Raw genomic sequence first — 14,409 nt, 5'->3', positions numbered from 1 at the left:
ATTGTCATAACTTGGGGAGAAGGTGCTATTGGCAACTAGTGAGTAGAGGCTAGAGATTCTCTAGACACCCTACAATGCACAAGGGAGCCTCCACAACAAAGAATTACCCAGCCCAAAATGTCAACAGTGCAAACACCGAGTAACCCTGTGCCTAGCCTAACTGCAGAGAGTTAGGAAAACACTAAGTTTTCAACCCTGAGCTCTGCTGTTCCAGAAACAGAAGATCAAAGGAGGCTAAAATTACAGGAAAAGTTATATTCAAACTCCTCCAGACACAGATCACATCAGAGTAAAGTATAATTCGTGTTGAAGGCACCTAGAAAAAAAGTGACAGGGCTCAAATGAAGGGAGAAGAATAAGTATGGGGAAGAAAAAACAATACACAGGGAAGAATATGGGATGTTCCCACCAAATGTGAAATAGGCCCAGTCAATGCTATTTATTATACATGTTGAACAGCCTCTGAGACCCAAGGGCTCCCATATGAGGTTTTCTCCTTTTTCTTTTTTGCATCAAACAGGTTCTTCCAAGAGCCTGCTTACAAGGAAGACAAAAACAGAGTAATCCTCAATAAAATGAAACAAATAGGAAAAGCTGAACAGTTTACATATGAAGAACAAAGGTTAAAAAACTCACCAGACAAAAACCACACCAAACACTCATCCCATTTAATTTCCTGTTACATGCTCTGAGGAAGCTGAGAACACCAGGCCCCAAGGCAGCAATGCTCCTGAGGCTCTAGCTTAGGCTCCCTCTATGTGACAGTTTCATGCACACGCACCCGCACATACCAATGACCCAGGCAGAAGTACACATGCATGCACAGGTGGCCGGAGAACCACGGGGCGGGACTGGGGGAGAATGGCAAAAGGAGGGGCCAGGCAAGAATATGCTATCAACTGGAAACTGGGGACCCAGAGAACCCTTCTGCTGTAGGCTAAGCAAGAGTAAAAATTAAAACAAAGGCAGAACACAGGGTAAATGTAGGATGCTCAGATGAGATGGACAGATGAAGAGGGAAAGATGCAAGGGGAGTTTCCGGAAAGCAGCCTCAGAAGAGGTGGTTTTTCTTTATTGGGAACTCAGATGATCAGACGTCCTCTGTCTCCAGTGAAATACTGAGGCTGAAGGAACATGCCACAGCACATTCCTTTGCATCCTGTGCTCTCTCCCAAGGTAGAGGGAAACCACAAACACCCACCCTCTAGCCCTCCCCACTGCCACTCTTAAGGACTTTCCCCAGTACCTCCCAAAAGATGACGCCCACACACACAAAGTTAGGCCTGGCAAAAAGCCAAGCATAAAAAGCCTCAGTAACTCTTCTTGGTGGAACCAAAGCCAGAGAAGCCCATCACAGCTGCCATCTCATCATCCTCCTCAAATGTCAAGTCCTCCTCAGCCCTCCTTTTCTTCTCCTTCTGTTTCTCTTTCTTGTAGGCTTTGGCCTTTTCCTCCTAGAAGGGAAATCACTCAGAATCAGTTCAGACTCGTGAGCCAAATGTTGAAAGAGATAGGTGAGCTTCCTTTCTATCTTTAGAATAAAATAATTAAAGACAAGTAAAATTTCAAGAGCAGAGGAAAAGCCACAGTAAAGATCATAAGGGACAAGAAAGAGAAGTTTTAGCCTGTGGAAAGCACTTCTCAATCCTACATCCCAGTTCATCTCTAGTTCTTAACAAGGTGATGGGAGTAAAGCCACATAATAGGAACTAACATTCTGGGGCATAGAGTACAAGCCAGGAACTGGTCTAAGTGCTTTATGTGTATTATATACTAAGATCTTGAATATGAGGAAACAGAGGCACAAAGAGGTTATATAACTTATCCAAGATTCACAGCCAGTATGTGAAGGAAACAGAACTCTGACCCAGTCAGCCTGGTTCCACGGGCCTGCTGGGGACTAGGTGCATTTAATTAATCACTCCTGTAGTTTAAAAAAAAAAAAAAAAAAAAGTATGGCCCAGAGAGTCCAGAAAAAAGGGATAGGTTTAGAGCCATTTCCTTCAGATTATGAGAGTCCCAAACAAGGGCAATAAATGTCCCCCTTAATGTACAGAAATGCAGGAGATACAACTCTCCTCTGGGGATGGAAGTGGAATGAGGAAGAGAGCCTACCTCTTCTCTGAGTTCCTTCATCCTTTCCTCAAAATCATAATCCTTCTGCTTCTCTTCCATCTTCTTCTTGTTGACTTCAAAACGTTTCTTCACCTGATCCAAAGTGGAACGTTCCACACGCATAGACATGCCCAGGTTTCGCTGATCTGGGTAGGGTCAACAGTGAAGAAGGTAAGGTTGTTAAGACATCCTAAGTCCCTCAAAAAGTCTTTTCCTGACATTAAAAAAAAAACAAAAAACAGACTCATAAAACACACAGTAAAAATAATTAGGGCTAAAAAAAATTTCCCTGGCAGCAGCCCCAGATAACAAGATATACGCAGCTTTCAATTACCCTTACTGAGCAGATGCACACCAGTAGGGACAGCTGGGCCCTGGAGAAGACCATGGTCTGGGCTTGTTGACAGCTTAGAACAGATACCTCATGGACCCCAGAAACATTAAATAATGAAGTAAAGAATGACCTATGCTGAAGCAACTAGAGAATTCCCCAGACACTGAAAAAGAGGCCCAATAGTAACTACCCTTTCCCGCACCCCACCTCCAAAACTCAAATCCAGCCCCAATCACAAACTACCTCCAAGTCTTACGTTTCTTTCCATTAATGTGATCCAGGAAGTTGATGGAGTCTTTCACCACACAGTCACAGACATTGCAATAGTATCTAGAAAACAGAAAGAAATAGCACTATGGTCACATCTGGTTGTAAGGATGTTATCGTTTTCAACCAAAAAACTCATTATTTTTAGGTAAAATTTCTTTTTAGAAGCAGCATTCTCATTTCCACAAAGCCTTGGCTCTTGGAAGAGTGTGGCTGCCAACTTCCAAGATGGCCCCCACAATGATCCCACACTCCTGGTATTCCTACCCTATATAGGCCCTTCCCAATTTGCACAAGCGTTAGTCTGTGTGATCAATAGAATGTATCAAAGGTGATTCTATGTCACTTCCAAGATTAGGTTATAAAAAAACATGGATTCTGCCTTAGTCTGTTCACGAGGATCACGTGCCCTGGGGAAGTCACTTGCTTTGTTGTGAGCAGCACTATGGAGCGGCCCATGGAGCATAGAACTGAGGCCTCCAAACCACAGCCACGTGACAGAGCTTGGAAGCAGATCCTCCAGCCCCACTTATACCTCAGATGAATGCAGACGCAGCAGACACCTTGATGACAGCTTTGTGAGAGACACTGAGCCAGAACCACCTAGGTAAACCTTTCCCAGGTTACTTCCCCACAGGTACTGTGAGCTATCCATTGTTTTATGCTGCTAAATACTGGGTTAATGTATTAATTTAAATAGCAATAGATAACTAACACAAAGAGGAAGGACAACAGTGGATTTACTCAGAGAAGCAGCTCAGAAAAGTGTCACTCGTTGTTATCTGTGTTATGTTCCTGCTGGAAAACCTAACTGGACAGAGAGGTAGTGGTGAGCAAAAAGATGAAGAGTTCTTGTGGGACCCTTCTTCCTAAAGGTTATAGCCTTGGTCTAGGAGGAAGGTGCACAACCAGGAAATCCATAACAGCTACAACCTTTGCAGCCAGTCTGGAACCTCAACCCCCTTTATTCACCATCAACAGCTCCTGGGCTCCATTCTAGCTTCACCTAATTTCTCCCCTAGAAATCTCCTCAGTAGTCCTTTTGTTCATTTCTTCCTCTGGCAGGAGAACAAATAATCCCTTTTTAAGATATTAAGAAGTAGTTACAGTGCTAATATGAAGACGCCTACAGAGTGACCCCTCTTAGAGACACTATTATGTTAACTTGAGACCCTGGAGGACAATGGATGGAATTACAGGAAACAAGGTTGTTATTCTAAGGCCAGGTACCCTGCTCAACACTTCCTAAAACCAACGCAGTTTATTAGACTTACTCCTGGCTGCAGAGAAAGATGAAAAGCCACTCACCCTCCCATCTCAGACTGTGGGGTGGTCTTGGTAATGACGATTGTCTTCCCAAGTTTGGATTCCAGGTCCACCTTGTAGTCCCTATGCCGGAGAAGCTCTCGCTTGACTGGCTGCACTGGTTTTCCTGAAATATAATGGGGAAGGAAGTCCCTTCATTATTAGAGTTCCTTAACCAGAAAGGAAAAGAAACGCGTGAAATCCAAAATCCTGAGGTTTACTTTCATGTCTTTTTGAAACCTGAAGCAAGGGACACAACAGTCACTTCTAGCAGCAGCTAAGGAGAAGCTCAACACAGAAAAAATGACAAGCAATCCCTAACTCTCTACATCTTTCCTCCACTTCAAATCCAACGAGTCTAAAAGCAATGTGTTTTTTGTTGTTGTTGTTTTTGCGATATGCGGGCCTGTCACTGTTGTGGCCTCTCCCGTTGCGGAGCACAAGGTCCGGACGCGCAGGCTCAGCGGCCATGGCTCACGGGCCCAGCCGCTCCGCGGCATGTGGGATCCTCCCAGACCGGGGCACGAACCCGTGTCCCCTGCATTGGCAGGCGGACTCTCAACCACTGCACCACCAGGGAAGCCCCTAAAAGCAATATTTTTTATTCATTAATTAACTGAATTGAAGGGAGGAGCTCTGAATTTTCACAAAAAGCAACCTTTTAAAAGAAGAGTAAGACCACTCAATAGTGCTTTCAAACAGATATCCCAAGCATAAAACAGAAAGGAATCTTCTGAGAGCTGGGAAAACTTTTAAAGGGGACCAACATTTAGGAAATATCTGTTATATGTCAAGTACTATTGTACAAGTTACATAAAAACCAAAAGTTAGATTATGCAACGTGGTGTAGAAGTAAAGCAGAAGAAAAATGTACAGTTTGAAAACAGATGAGAAAATAAGACGTTTCTTTTTATACAGTGGAATCTCTAGGAGAGAAGCACCAACTCCCTGACATAGTATAACGCACAGAGAACAGCACTAAGCGCTAGGTTAAACAATACCATGTTCCCTGCTGCTCTTCAAAAGCAATAATACAAAGCAGCAAAATACTCCTTCTCCTGTCACTAGTAAGGATCCCACTCTCTTCTCTGTACTTGAGGAAAGTACGAAATGAGCCAAACAAAGGTAAGGCAAGGAAGCAGAATCACAGAGCTGGAAAGCACCTCAAAAGCACTTCAGTCCATCTCCTCGCTCTCATACCTGAAGAAACTGAGGACCAGGGAGGCAATGCTCTGCCAAAGGTTACACAAGAAATGAGGACAGCGCATTTCAACTCCCCACCCACTCTCCAACCATTGCATCGCCTCTATAATACACTTAACACTTGATGGAGAAGGCACCCACCATCCTTCTTTTCTCTCTCTTCCGTGAGCCTCTTCTCGGCGAGCTTCTCATATTCATCTTTGTCCCACTTTCGGCGAAAGTCCAAGTTTTTTGTCTGGGGGGAGGAAAAAGCGCTTGAGATTCGTCGCTAATCGTGTCCGACTCCTGGAAAAACGGAAGCGCGTCCTCGCTGCCAAGGCGGCCCCGGGACCTGGGGAAAGCGAAGCCTCTCCGGACAGCACCAGGAGGCTGAGGTTGCCTCAGGACCCCAACCAGAGCCCTCCCCGATTCCGCTGACCCTGTGCCAGGGCCTTACGAAGAAGCTCTTGAACTGGGGCCATTAGATTGCGAGGAGGTGTCGGGAAGTCAATCGGGTGCAGAATACTCGGCGCCGAGAAGCCACCCCCGACCCCCCACCCCAAGCCTCCTCACACACAACACCTACCCCACTGCCCGACGCCATCTTCACTTCGAAGTGAATGGGAAGCCGGAAAATGCCGTAAAAAGCGGCCTTGAGCCGTAAAGCACGCTTGCCTCCAATAAGCTTAGACTCTCGTGTTCTAAACGAGCTAAGCACTGGAGGGCTTCTAAAACAGGATTGTCGGCCCCGCCCCCGCGCCAAAGAAATAGCGCATGCGCAAGGAAAGTTTGAAGCAACACGGAAGTAAGGGCGCCTGGAAACGTTTTTGCCGTGGCTTTCAAAACAAGCGTAGATTCAACTTGTCTTTTTAACCAAAGAGGAAAATGAGATTCGGATCAGTGCTCTCTGATCTAATCTAATCAACCTGCGTGCACTGCCAAGAATTTCCAAACCTTCTTTAAGGCTGAAGCGCCGTTATAGGGGCTCTAGATGCACTAAAAATATGGCCCCAAGAGCGCTGAACTGTTTGTAAAGGCTGCAGCCTTTCCAACGCACATATGCAAAGCGCTTTTTGCGGCTTGTCTCTTTATCTTGAAGCAATGCTATCAAACTTTGGTTAACTCATTTTTCCTTCAGCTGAGAAACAGTCATTCAATCTATAGTGCACAGTTTAATCAACATGATGGGACTTGGGAAGGTCGGTCATCAACAACACTCTAGGGTGAAGAACTCTAGCAGATATCTCACTATACACTGATTTAGTGACGTGACTGTATCTCCAAGTTGGGGGGAAGGGGAACTGTGGCTGCTCCCTTCACTGAATACAGAAACATCACCCCAGGGAGGTTACTCCTAGCTCACAGAATCCTCCAGCGTACACTCAAGCGTTTTCCATGGCCTATGCAAACCAATCCCTTGGTAACAAATTATCCAAACTACTATATTTAATATTTTATTTAATATATTATACAACCACTTCTAGAACAGGCACCTCCATGGCAGGACATGGAAGTCAGAGCAGTGATTCTGGCACAGGTAATGGTCTCCAAAATCTCAAAAGATCAGATCTCAATCTTGTCAGGTCACTTATTAAGTTCAACATTCAAGATTATTAAACAGACAGCCTCACCCTGCTATTATTAACAATGGATGGGCTAGAGAGATGCCACATCAATATGGGCACTGCTATGCCCTTGGGATAGCATCTCTGTCCTCAAACAAAACAGAAGACAGTCATTGCCCAACTCTTTGCTGTCTCCCAAAAACTACCTGGACAGGCCAAGGGCAGGTTATGGACAAACTTCCCAGAAACTGGCTCAGAAGCCAGAGCAGAAGGCTAAGTATTTGACTTTTGATCTCAATGGTCAGAATCCTCTCAACCTGAGGTGACTTTCCCAGAGATTTGCTCATAGCAACCATCTCAGCACCTGTTGGCAGCACTCAGTGGCATTTCAAACCTGCCATCTGCCTCGGATGTTAGAGCATGTCTCTGTCACGTACCAGCCATCTGCGCCCATGCAGAATAGCTGCTCACACTAGCCCAGGAGTCCTCAGGGCCTTCTACAGTTCTGCACCCAGGAAGGATGAAGGATGCAGAGGCACTTGTCACCCATCCTGGCCAGCAGTTATGAAGTCCCTCAGGAAGTCAGTCCTAGATGAAACCTTTTCTACAAAGAGCAGCAGATGGCATTCAGGCAAGGATCAAGACTCAGACAGTCGCTTCTGAATTTCAGCCACAAGATTTTCCCGTGTAATGGCCACCTGAAACATAACAGAACTCTCATGTGACAAACTAGAGAGTGATACTAGTTCCTTAGCCACTACTTTTCTGGATTCATTTAACTGTGCAACTGCTCCCACTACTTATGCAACCAGTAGGGAGGAGTATGTGCTTCAACCTGACCTGGAGAATGTATGCCCTCAAGACTAAAGGGATTCAAACACCTGATCTATGTCTATTTTGTTGATGAGTCTTGAAATACCCATAGAGATTTCGTTTGTCCTTTTGCCCACCCAACCAATCATCGGCTATAATGGTTGCCTAGGGTGGGTGCTCATTCATCTCTATCACGATTAACCCTGGAGATATTTTCTCAGCCAAAAGATATATATTTCTTAAAGGATCTAAGAAAAGTAGAAACACTTGGTCCCTCCTATTTCTGCCTGCCCCCACTCACCTCCTCCCTGTTGGCCACTGAACGGAGCTTGATGACCCCTTCCTTCAGTTCTTGCTCACCAATAATGACCACCAGTGGGATGCCCGTGTTCTCACAGTAGTGCAGTTGAGTTAGTAGTTTAGGGTTGTTCTTATACATCAGCTCTGCCTGAAAAGGGTGAAGAAAGAATAGGGGACTTAGGGACTTCCCTGGTGGCACAGTGGTTAAGAATCCGCCTGCCAATGCAGGGGACATGGGTTCGAGCCCTGGTCCGGAAAGATCCCACATGCCGCGGAGCAACTAAGCTCATGCGCCACAACTACTGATCCTGCACTCTAGAGCCCGTGAGCCACAACTACTGAGCCCATGTACCACAACTACTTACTGAAGCCCGCACGCCTAGAGCCTGTGCTCCGCAACAAGAGAAGCCACTGCAATGAGAAGCCCACGCACCGCAAAGTAGCCCCCACTCGCCGCAACTAGAGAAAGCCTGCGTGCAGCAACGAAGACCCAATGCAGCCAAAAAATAATTAATTAATTTTCAAAAAAAGAATAGGGGACTTAGAAGTGACCATACCGAAGCAACCTAAGTGTCCATCAACGGATGAATGGATAAAGAAGATGTGGCACATATATACAATGGAATATTAGCCATAAAAAGAAACGAAATTGAGTTATTTGTGGTGAGGTAGATGGACCTAGAGATTGTCATACAGAGTGAAGTATGTCAGAAAGAGAAAAATAAATACCGTATGCTAACACATATATATGGAATCTAAAAAAGAAAAAAAAATGATTTTGAAGAACCTAGGGGCAGGAAAGGAATAAAGATGCAGACATAGAGAATGGACTTGAGGACACGGGTAGGGGGAAGGGTAAGCTGGGACAAAGTGAGAGAGTGGCATGGACTTATATATACTACCAAAAGTAAAATAGATAGCTAGTGGGAAGCAGCCACATAGCACAGGGATATCAGCTCGGTGCTTTGCGTCCACCTAGAGGGGTGGGATAGGGAGGGTGGGAAGGAGATGCAAGAGGGAGGACATATGGGGATATATGTATATGTATAGCTGGTTCATTTTGTTATAAAGCAGAAACTAACACACCATTGTAAAGCAATTATACTCCAATAAAGATGTTAAAAAAAAAAAAAAAAAGAAGTGACCATACCACTCAAACCCCAGGAGCAGGCATATCCAAATAAGTAAGTAGATCACCCTCATACCCTATGAAGACACACTAGTGAAGACTAGAAAGATCTTGAGTTCCACCTTAGGCATAAGGTAGAAGTGGGCCTGGTGCATGAATTCCACATATAGCTAGATGTTTTGGATATTAGCTCCATTATACCTTGATCCCAGCATCCCAAAGCTCTGCAATTAGCTTCAGCCGTTCTTGGAGAAAGTTCTTCTGTGGTGTGGCCACAAACACTTGGGTCTCTGTGGTCCGTATCTTCTCACCAAAAGTCTAGTAAAAGAGAGAGAGAAGGTAAAACTAATAAAAACTTCCTTTGCACCAATAATTCAAAACAAAACAATCATCAGAAAAACAGTCCAACTGCACTTCCAGAAACATGAGAGTTTTTAAGGTCTGCAGCCCTACTCTAACCCTACCGAGGACCTACCTTCATCCTCTGCTCCACAATGGAGAAGATCCGCTCCACCCCAATGCTGAGCCCCACACATGGCACGTTGTGGCCTTTGGGGTCAAACATGCCCACCAGCCCATCATAGCGCCCACCAGCAGCCACACTGCCCACATTCAGTGGCTCCTCCTCAGCATGAGCTGGGGTCTGTAGCAGCACCGCTTCATAGATCACTCCTGTATAGTAGTCCAGGCCCCGAGCCAGGCTCAGGTCAAAGGAGATCTGTGGGAACAAGGTTATAGTCAGTCTTAGACAAGACTCAGGACCCTGAGAGCCCTAGACACAGCAGGAGGTGCACTCCCTACCCAGCTTACCTTTTCAGCAATTCCAAATAAAGTCAGATATTCAAATAGCAGCTTCAGGTCTCCCAAGCCCTCTAGGGCCTGCTTGTTCTGGGATAGTCTGGGATCCTGGAACATTTGTTTCACCAAGGACACCCCTCCTGGGGAGACATGTGGGGAGAAATAATGTCTGTGTTATACACCCAGATGTGTTTCATCCAAATTTATCCCTAATATGCTCCAGCTAGTCCTCCTCATTTTCTTTAAAAAAAAGATCCTGATCACATATGACCAGATTCTCCTCTTCTGCCTCCATCTTTGACACCTAAAGACATAACTGGTTACAGTAAGTAAAAAGGTTATTAAATTAAAACCAGGCTCTGGAACTTAGCACATTTATGAAAAGGAGCTGTTTCAGACGTAGAAGTTATACACTTATCACCCTCACTCTGGTTCTATCATGTACCTCTGAAAACACTGATTCTTACCATGACATTGGACGTAATCCCAAATTCGATCAGCTACTTCAGCAGCCAGGCCTTTCTTTGCCACCATCTCATGTCTCACATCTTTCCAAGACATCTGCACAAACACCCAAACATTAGCCTAGCCCCAAGATCCTTCTTTCTCTTAATGGAAAAGGACATCTCATTTCATTCATTATGTATGTCACGAGTAGCTAACACTCTACTCAGCAAAGTCAGAGGCAGCTTAGGAAATCCAGCCATAATCTCCACTGCACAGCAAAACTCAGGTCTCGTTTCAGAATGTCTCCTTACCTTCCTCCCAGAAATAGCTCACTTCCAGCCACCATCTCCTTATTTTCCTCTAAAGGTATATATAGATTTGAAGGCAGGGCAGAAACTCTGATAGGATCTACTGAAGCATGTCTTCTTTGTTACCTTGTCTAGTTTGTCTACCGAGGAGCAGATGGCATGGAACTTGCTTTCAGGAACACCACAGACGGCAAATATCCCATCCAAAATCCGCCGGTCATTGACCTGTGAACTCAATGGAAGTGACCCAAGTGGTTTATGAATGACCTCTCCCTCAAAACAATGGCAGTCCCTACTTGCCTGACTCATAAAAGGGATAGTAAGGAAATTCCACAGGGTGACTATATAGATATAGATATAAAATGCAACACCTGTACTAAGAAAGTCCTAGAGCTACAGGCTTAATGGCTGGGGTCACCTATGTTTTCAAACAGCATTAGGCCAAATCCAGACTTCTCCCCTCAGTCCTCAGCTCTGGCCTCACCTTAATGAGAAAATCCCCCAGCTGCAACCCACTAAGGATTTCACACATGATCTTCAAACACTCTGCATCAGGGATCATAGGGTCAAACTGACCAGCAATGTCAAAGTCCTACAGCAAAGAAAAAGACGGGCGAAAAAAAATTAGTGAGCAGCCAGTTCCTAGGTTGTGGTCCCCAGAACTATCAAACCACGCTGCCTCCATCAGGTCACTTACACACTGGCAGAATTCCCTGTAGCGGCCTTGGGCTATGGTTGGGCTCTCCCGACGCCACACCTTTCCAACATGATAGCGTTTCATCTTCTTCACTTTATTCATGGCCAGATAACGAGCAAAAGGGACCTCACATAAATAGGTTAAGGAGGAAGAATACTACATCCAGAGCTTAGCCCGAGTGGAAAGACATTAGGGAGGACTGGGCCTCTATCAACTGGATCTCATCCACTAGGATTAGAACAAGGACTTTCTCTGCCTCCTTTCCCACTATCACCAAGGCACAGCAATCAATAAACACTGAATAGTGTCAAATGAAGGAATCCCTGCAAGTCTGGTAGAAAGCAGGGGAAGCAGAGATAGAAATGATCCAAGAACTTCAAGTCTGGGCCATTCCCTCCCATTCAGATCAAGTCTCAACTGTCTCAGAAGAGTCAAGCTTCAGAACCTGGATTTGCCTACAACTTCTATATCAATGTTTCTTCAAGTGTTCAAGGACCACTTGCATCTTAATTATCCAGGTATCTATTTAAAATGCAGATTTCTGAACACCACTCCAGCTACAGAATTAAGAAAATCTGGGGCTAGAGGTCAAGAATCAGTATTTTTGCAAGCTTCCTCAAGGGAGTCTGACACACTATAAACTTAAATGACAGAGCTCCAGGCCAGGCTCTGCTGGCAGAATTGCCTTCTGGAAGAAACTTGAAGTAAAGGCTGCTGCCAATGAACCTATAGGGTCCCAGAGTCACTCCTGTCCCGTTATCAGAGAATGACCTCTGGGTTTGGAAAGAGGTAAGTCAGGCTGCCGTACTTAGAAGGATACAGTAAGGTCATAGCGCAAGGACAATAGCTCTCCACCCTGATCCTTCAGATCATAGACGAGCCCAGAGTCCTCTCCATACTTCTCAGTAAGCATTTCCTGCAGGGGTCAAACGGAAAGTGCCACGGTTAAAAGGAGGACTCCAGAACATAGGCTAGAAGCCCTTTGGGAAAGAAATGGGGTTCCTGCATTTTTTTTCTCCTCTTACCTTTAGCTCAAATGCCGGGGTATCCAACCCCTTTGCTCCATGACGTTTAAAGCAGCTAACAACCATATCAAGAATTTTCTCCCTCAGGACCATCTGCTCGGGACTAAGATCTCTGGTGCCCTAGAAACCAAAAGGAGCCAGAGTGAAAACAAAGACAAAGACAAGTCCATTTAAGACAAAGAGTTAAACTATATCTATAATCTAAGGTCTGGAGTTGAAATCTCTTTGAGTTCAGACGACTATGAGCCCCACCCAGTATCTCAAGAATAGTGAAGAATTAGTGAAATAGTGAAAAATTAAAAATAGGGAATACCCTGGGGGTCCTGTGGTTAGGACTCTGCGCTTTTACTGCCAAGGGCCTGGGTTCAACCCCTGGTCGGGGAACTAAGATCCCGCAAGCCATGCGGCACAGCCAAAACAAACAAACAAACAAAAACAAAAACATTAAAAGTGGTCAGGAAGAGAAGCACAGGGCAGAACTCCAAGGCACTCTAACAGACAGGGTGGGGCAAAGGGCATTACCTTTGGGGTCTTGATAATAAAATTTGATTTCTCTTGATGTGGTTTCAGTTGGGTTGCTAACGCTGCCTCCGCAACCTGGCAGAAGAAATGTGAGATATGGCTCCTCTCAATACTGGCCAAACGTGTGGTATCTCTGGCCCTGTGTACCACCAACCTGAAAATATTTTTGGCCCTGAGCAACAGGAAGTCTGAACACTATCTAATCTATCCCAATCTCAGCCCACTTCCAAAAACCCAGTTGTATCTGCAACATATATGTAATACATATGGGATCAGATGTTTACCATACAAGCTTCCTCACTATAATTGGAGTTTTTAAAAGTATGAAAAACTTTAACCAGCAAAAAACAAGGAAGGCACAAAGCAACCCAAGACTACCACCACTAACCATATAGGAGTAGGGATTAGTAGGATCTCCAGTTCTCAGTTCCTACTCAAAGAGCAAAAACTAAGAATTGTTAATAAGGTAGTAATGGTCATTAGGTTTGGAGATAGAGAAAAAGTAACTGGAAGACAGAAGAGAAACAGCCCAAGAACACAGAACATGCCTGTGGAATGAAAAGGAATGGATTTCCTGATTGAAAAAAAAAAAAAAAGCCGGCTGGTAGGATGCTGTGACTGCAAATAACAAAAGATCTGAGCTCTGTTGTTCATGATAGCACAAAGCATCTACTAGGAACACAAAAGTGTCATTCCCAAGGTAAAACAGAATCTGTGATTTTGATTATCCCCAGCAGGCTGTATGCCCTTCCAGAAATATAGAGCGTGTAGTAGTTCATACTTTGGCAGATTCTGTGCTCCAAAGGACAGCAGTTGAAGCCCACAACCCCTCCTAAGAATCCATAATCTCTGAAAACTAAAAATTTTGAGGTAAATTCTAATGTGAACTCACTCTACTTATGGCCGTTAGTCATCTCACTTAGTGGGAATATTCATATATTTTGCTTAAAAAAATTTAAATGTGTTTGATCCCAAAAGGTTCAGATAAGGGACTGTGGACCTATATTAAAATGCTCCCTTACTATGTAGCCATAGATAAGTCATTTAACCTTGGAGCCTCCGTTTCTTCAACTGTAAAACGGAAATAATAACCCCAACATCTCAAGATTGCTATGATGATTAAATGACAAAGCATCCTAAAAGGCCTTAGCTCTGTGTCGGTACATGGTGGGCACTCAATAAAAAACCGACTGTTAATACTGCGGGAGTACAGGCCGCGAGTCTATGCTTTCAGACCTGGAGATCCTGCCCCGACAGACCAGAGCTATCTCAGTCTGGCTCACCTGGCTATGAGAATGGACTGCCCTGATGCATACAGCACCGGGCGGTCGCCGGAGCTGGCCAAACAGCACAGCCCAGGCCCTCCCATGTAGGAGTCCGAGCTGGGGCATCGTGCAGCAGGAGGCAGGATTTCCGGAACACGAGGCAAAGGACCTAGGAAAGAGGCAGATAGGACCCCAGGAAGGGTATAGGGCGCTGTAGAGGCGAAGCCGGAGCACCATAGAAGAGGTGAGCGTTTCTACACCTCCTGAATTCCGGAGGGCTGCTCCAGCCCTCTCAGGCTCCCGCCCAGTTCCCGCACTTCCGGTAGGAGCCGGAAGT

The 14,409-nt window shown here is 45.1% G+C and overlaps 2 protein-coding genes across 4 annotated transcripts; both read right to left on the bottom strand.

Annotated features, from left to right (window-relative positions):
* Positions 1 to 415: 415 nt before the first annotated feature.
* On the bottom strand, positions 416 to 5,935 carry ZMAT2 (zinc finger matrin-type 2). The gene is made up of 6 exons (XM_067731998.1): positions 5,790 to 5,935; positions 5,366 to 5,459; positions 4,025 to 4,148; positions 2,706 to 2,779; positions 2,116 to 2,261; positions 416 to 1,454 (listed from the first exon to the last, which is right to left on the bottom strand). Exons 1-6 carry the CDS (start codon positions 5,805 to 5,807, stop codon positions 1,311 to 1,313), a joined length of 600 nt encoding a protein of 199 aa, XP_067588099.1. The 5' UTR covers positions 5,808 to 5,935; the 3' UTR covers positions 416 to 1,310.
* Positions 5,936 to 7,205: 1,270 nt separating this feature from the next.
* Positions 7,206 to 14,409, bottom strand: HARS2 (histidyl-tRNA synthetase 2, mitochondrial). Of its 3 annotated transcripts, none has more exons than XM_067731976.1 (13): positions 14,091 to 14,409; positions 12,808 to 12,882; positions 12,286 to 12,405; positions 12,081 to 12,176; positions 11,261 to 11,386; positions 11,048 to 11,155; positions 10,690 to 10,788; positions 10,276 to 10,369; positions 9,821 to 9,948; positions 9,486 to 9,728; positions 9,212 to 9,328; positions 7,883 to 8,029; positions 7,206 to 7,466 (listed from the first exon to the last, which is right to left on the bottom strand). In XM_067731976.1, the coding sequence occupies exons 1-13, from the start codon at positions 14,307 to 14,309 to the stop codon at positions 7,407 to 7,409; spliced, it is 1,632 nt and encodes a 543-aa protein (XP_067588077.1). In that variant the 5' UTR covers positions 14,310 to 14,409; the 3' UTR covers positions 7,206 to 7,406. The 3 variants fall into 3 exon arrangements, with proteins under 3 accessions (XP_067588077.1, XP_067588078.1, XP_067588079.1); XM_067731977.1 differs by having other exon boundaries at positions 12,808 to 12,961; positions 14,091 to 14,320; XM_067731978.1 differs by lacking the exon at positions 12,808 to 12,882.

The sequence above is a fragment of the Pseudorca crassidens genome, chromosome 3, assembly GCF_039906515.1.
Source record: "Pseudorca crassidens isolate mPseCra1 chromosome 3, mPseCra1.hap1, whole genome shotgun sequence".
NCBI lineage: Eukaryota > Metazoa > Chordata > Mammalia > Artiodactyla > Delphinidae > Pseudorca > Pseudorca crassidens.
The sequence above is the reverse complement of the archived record's forward strand: the minus strand, read 5'-3'. Positions and strand labels throughout refer to the sequence as shown.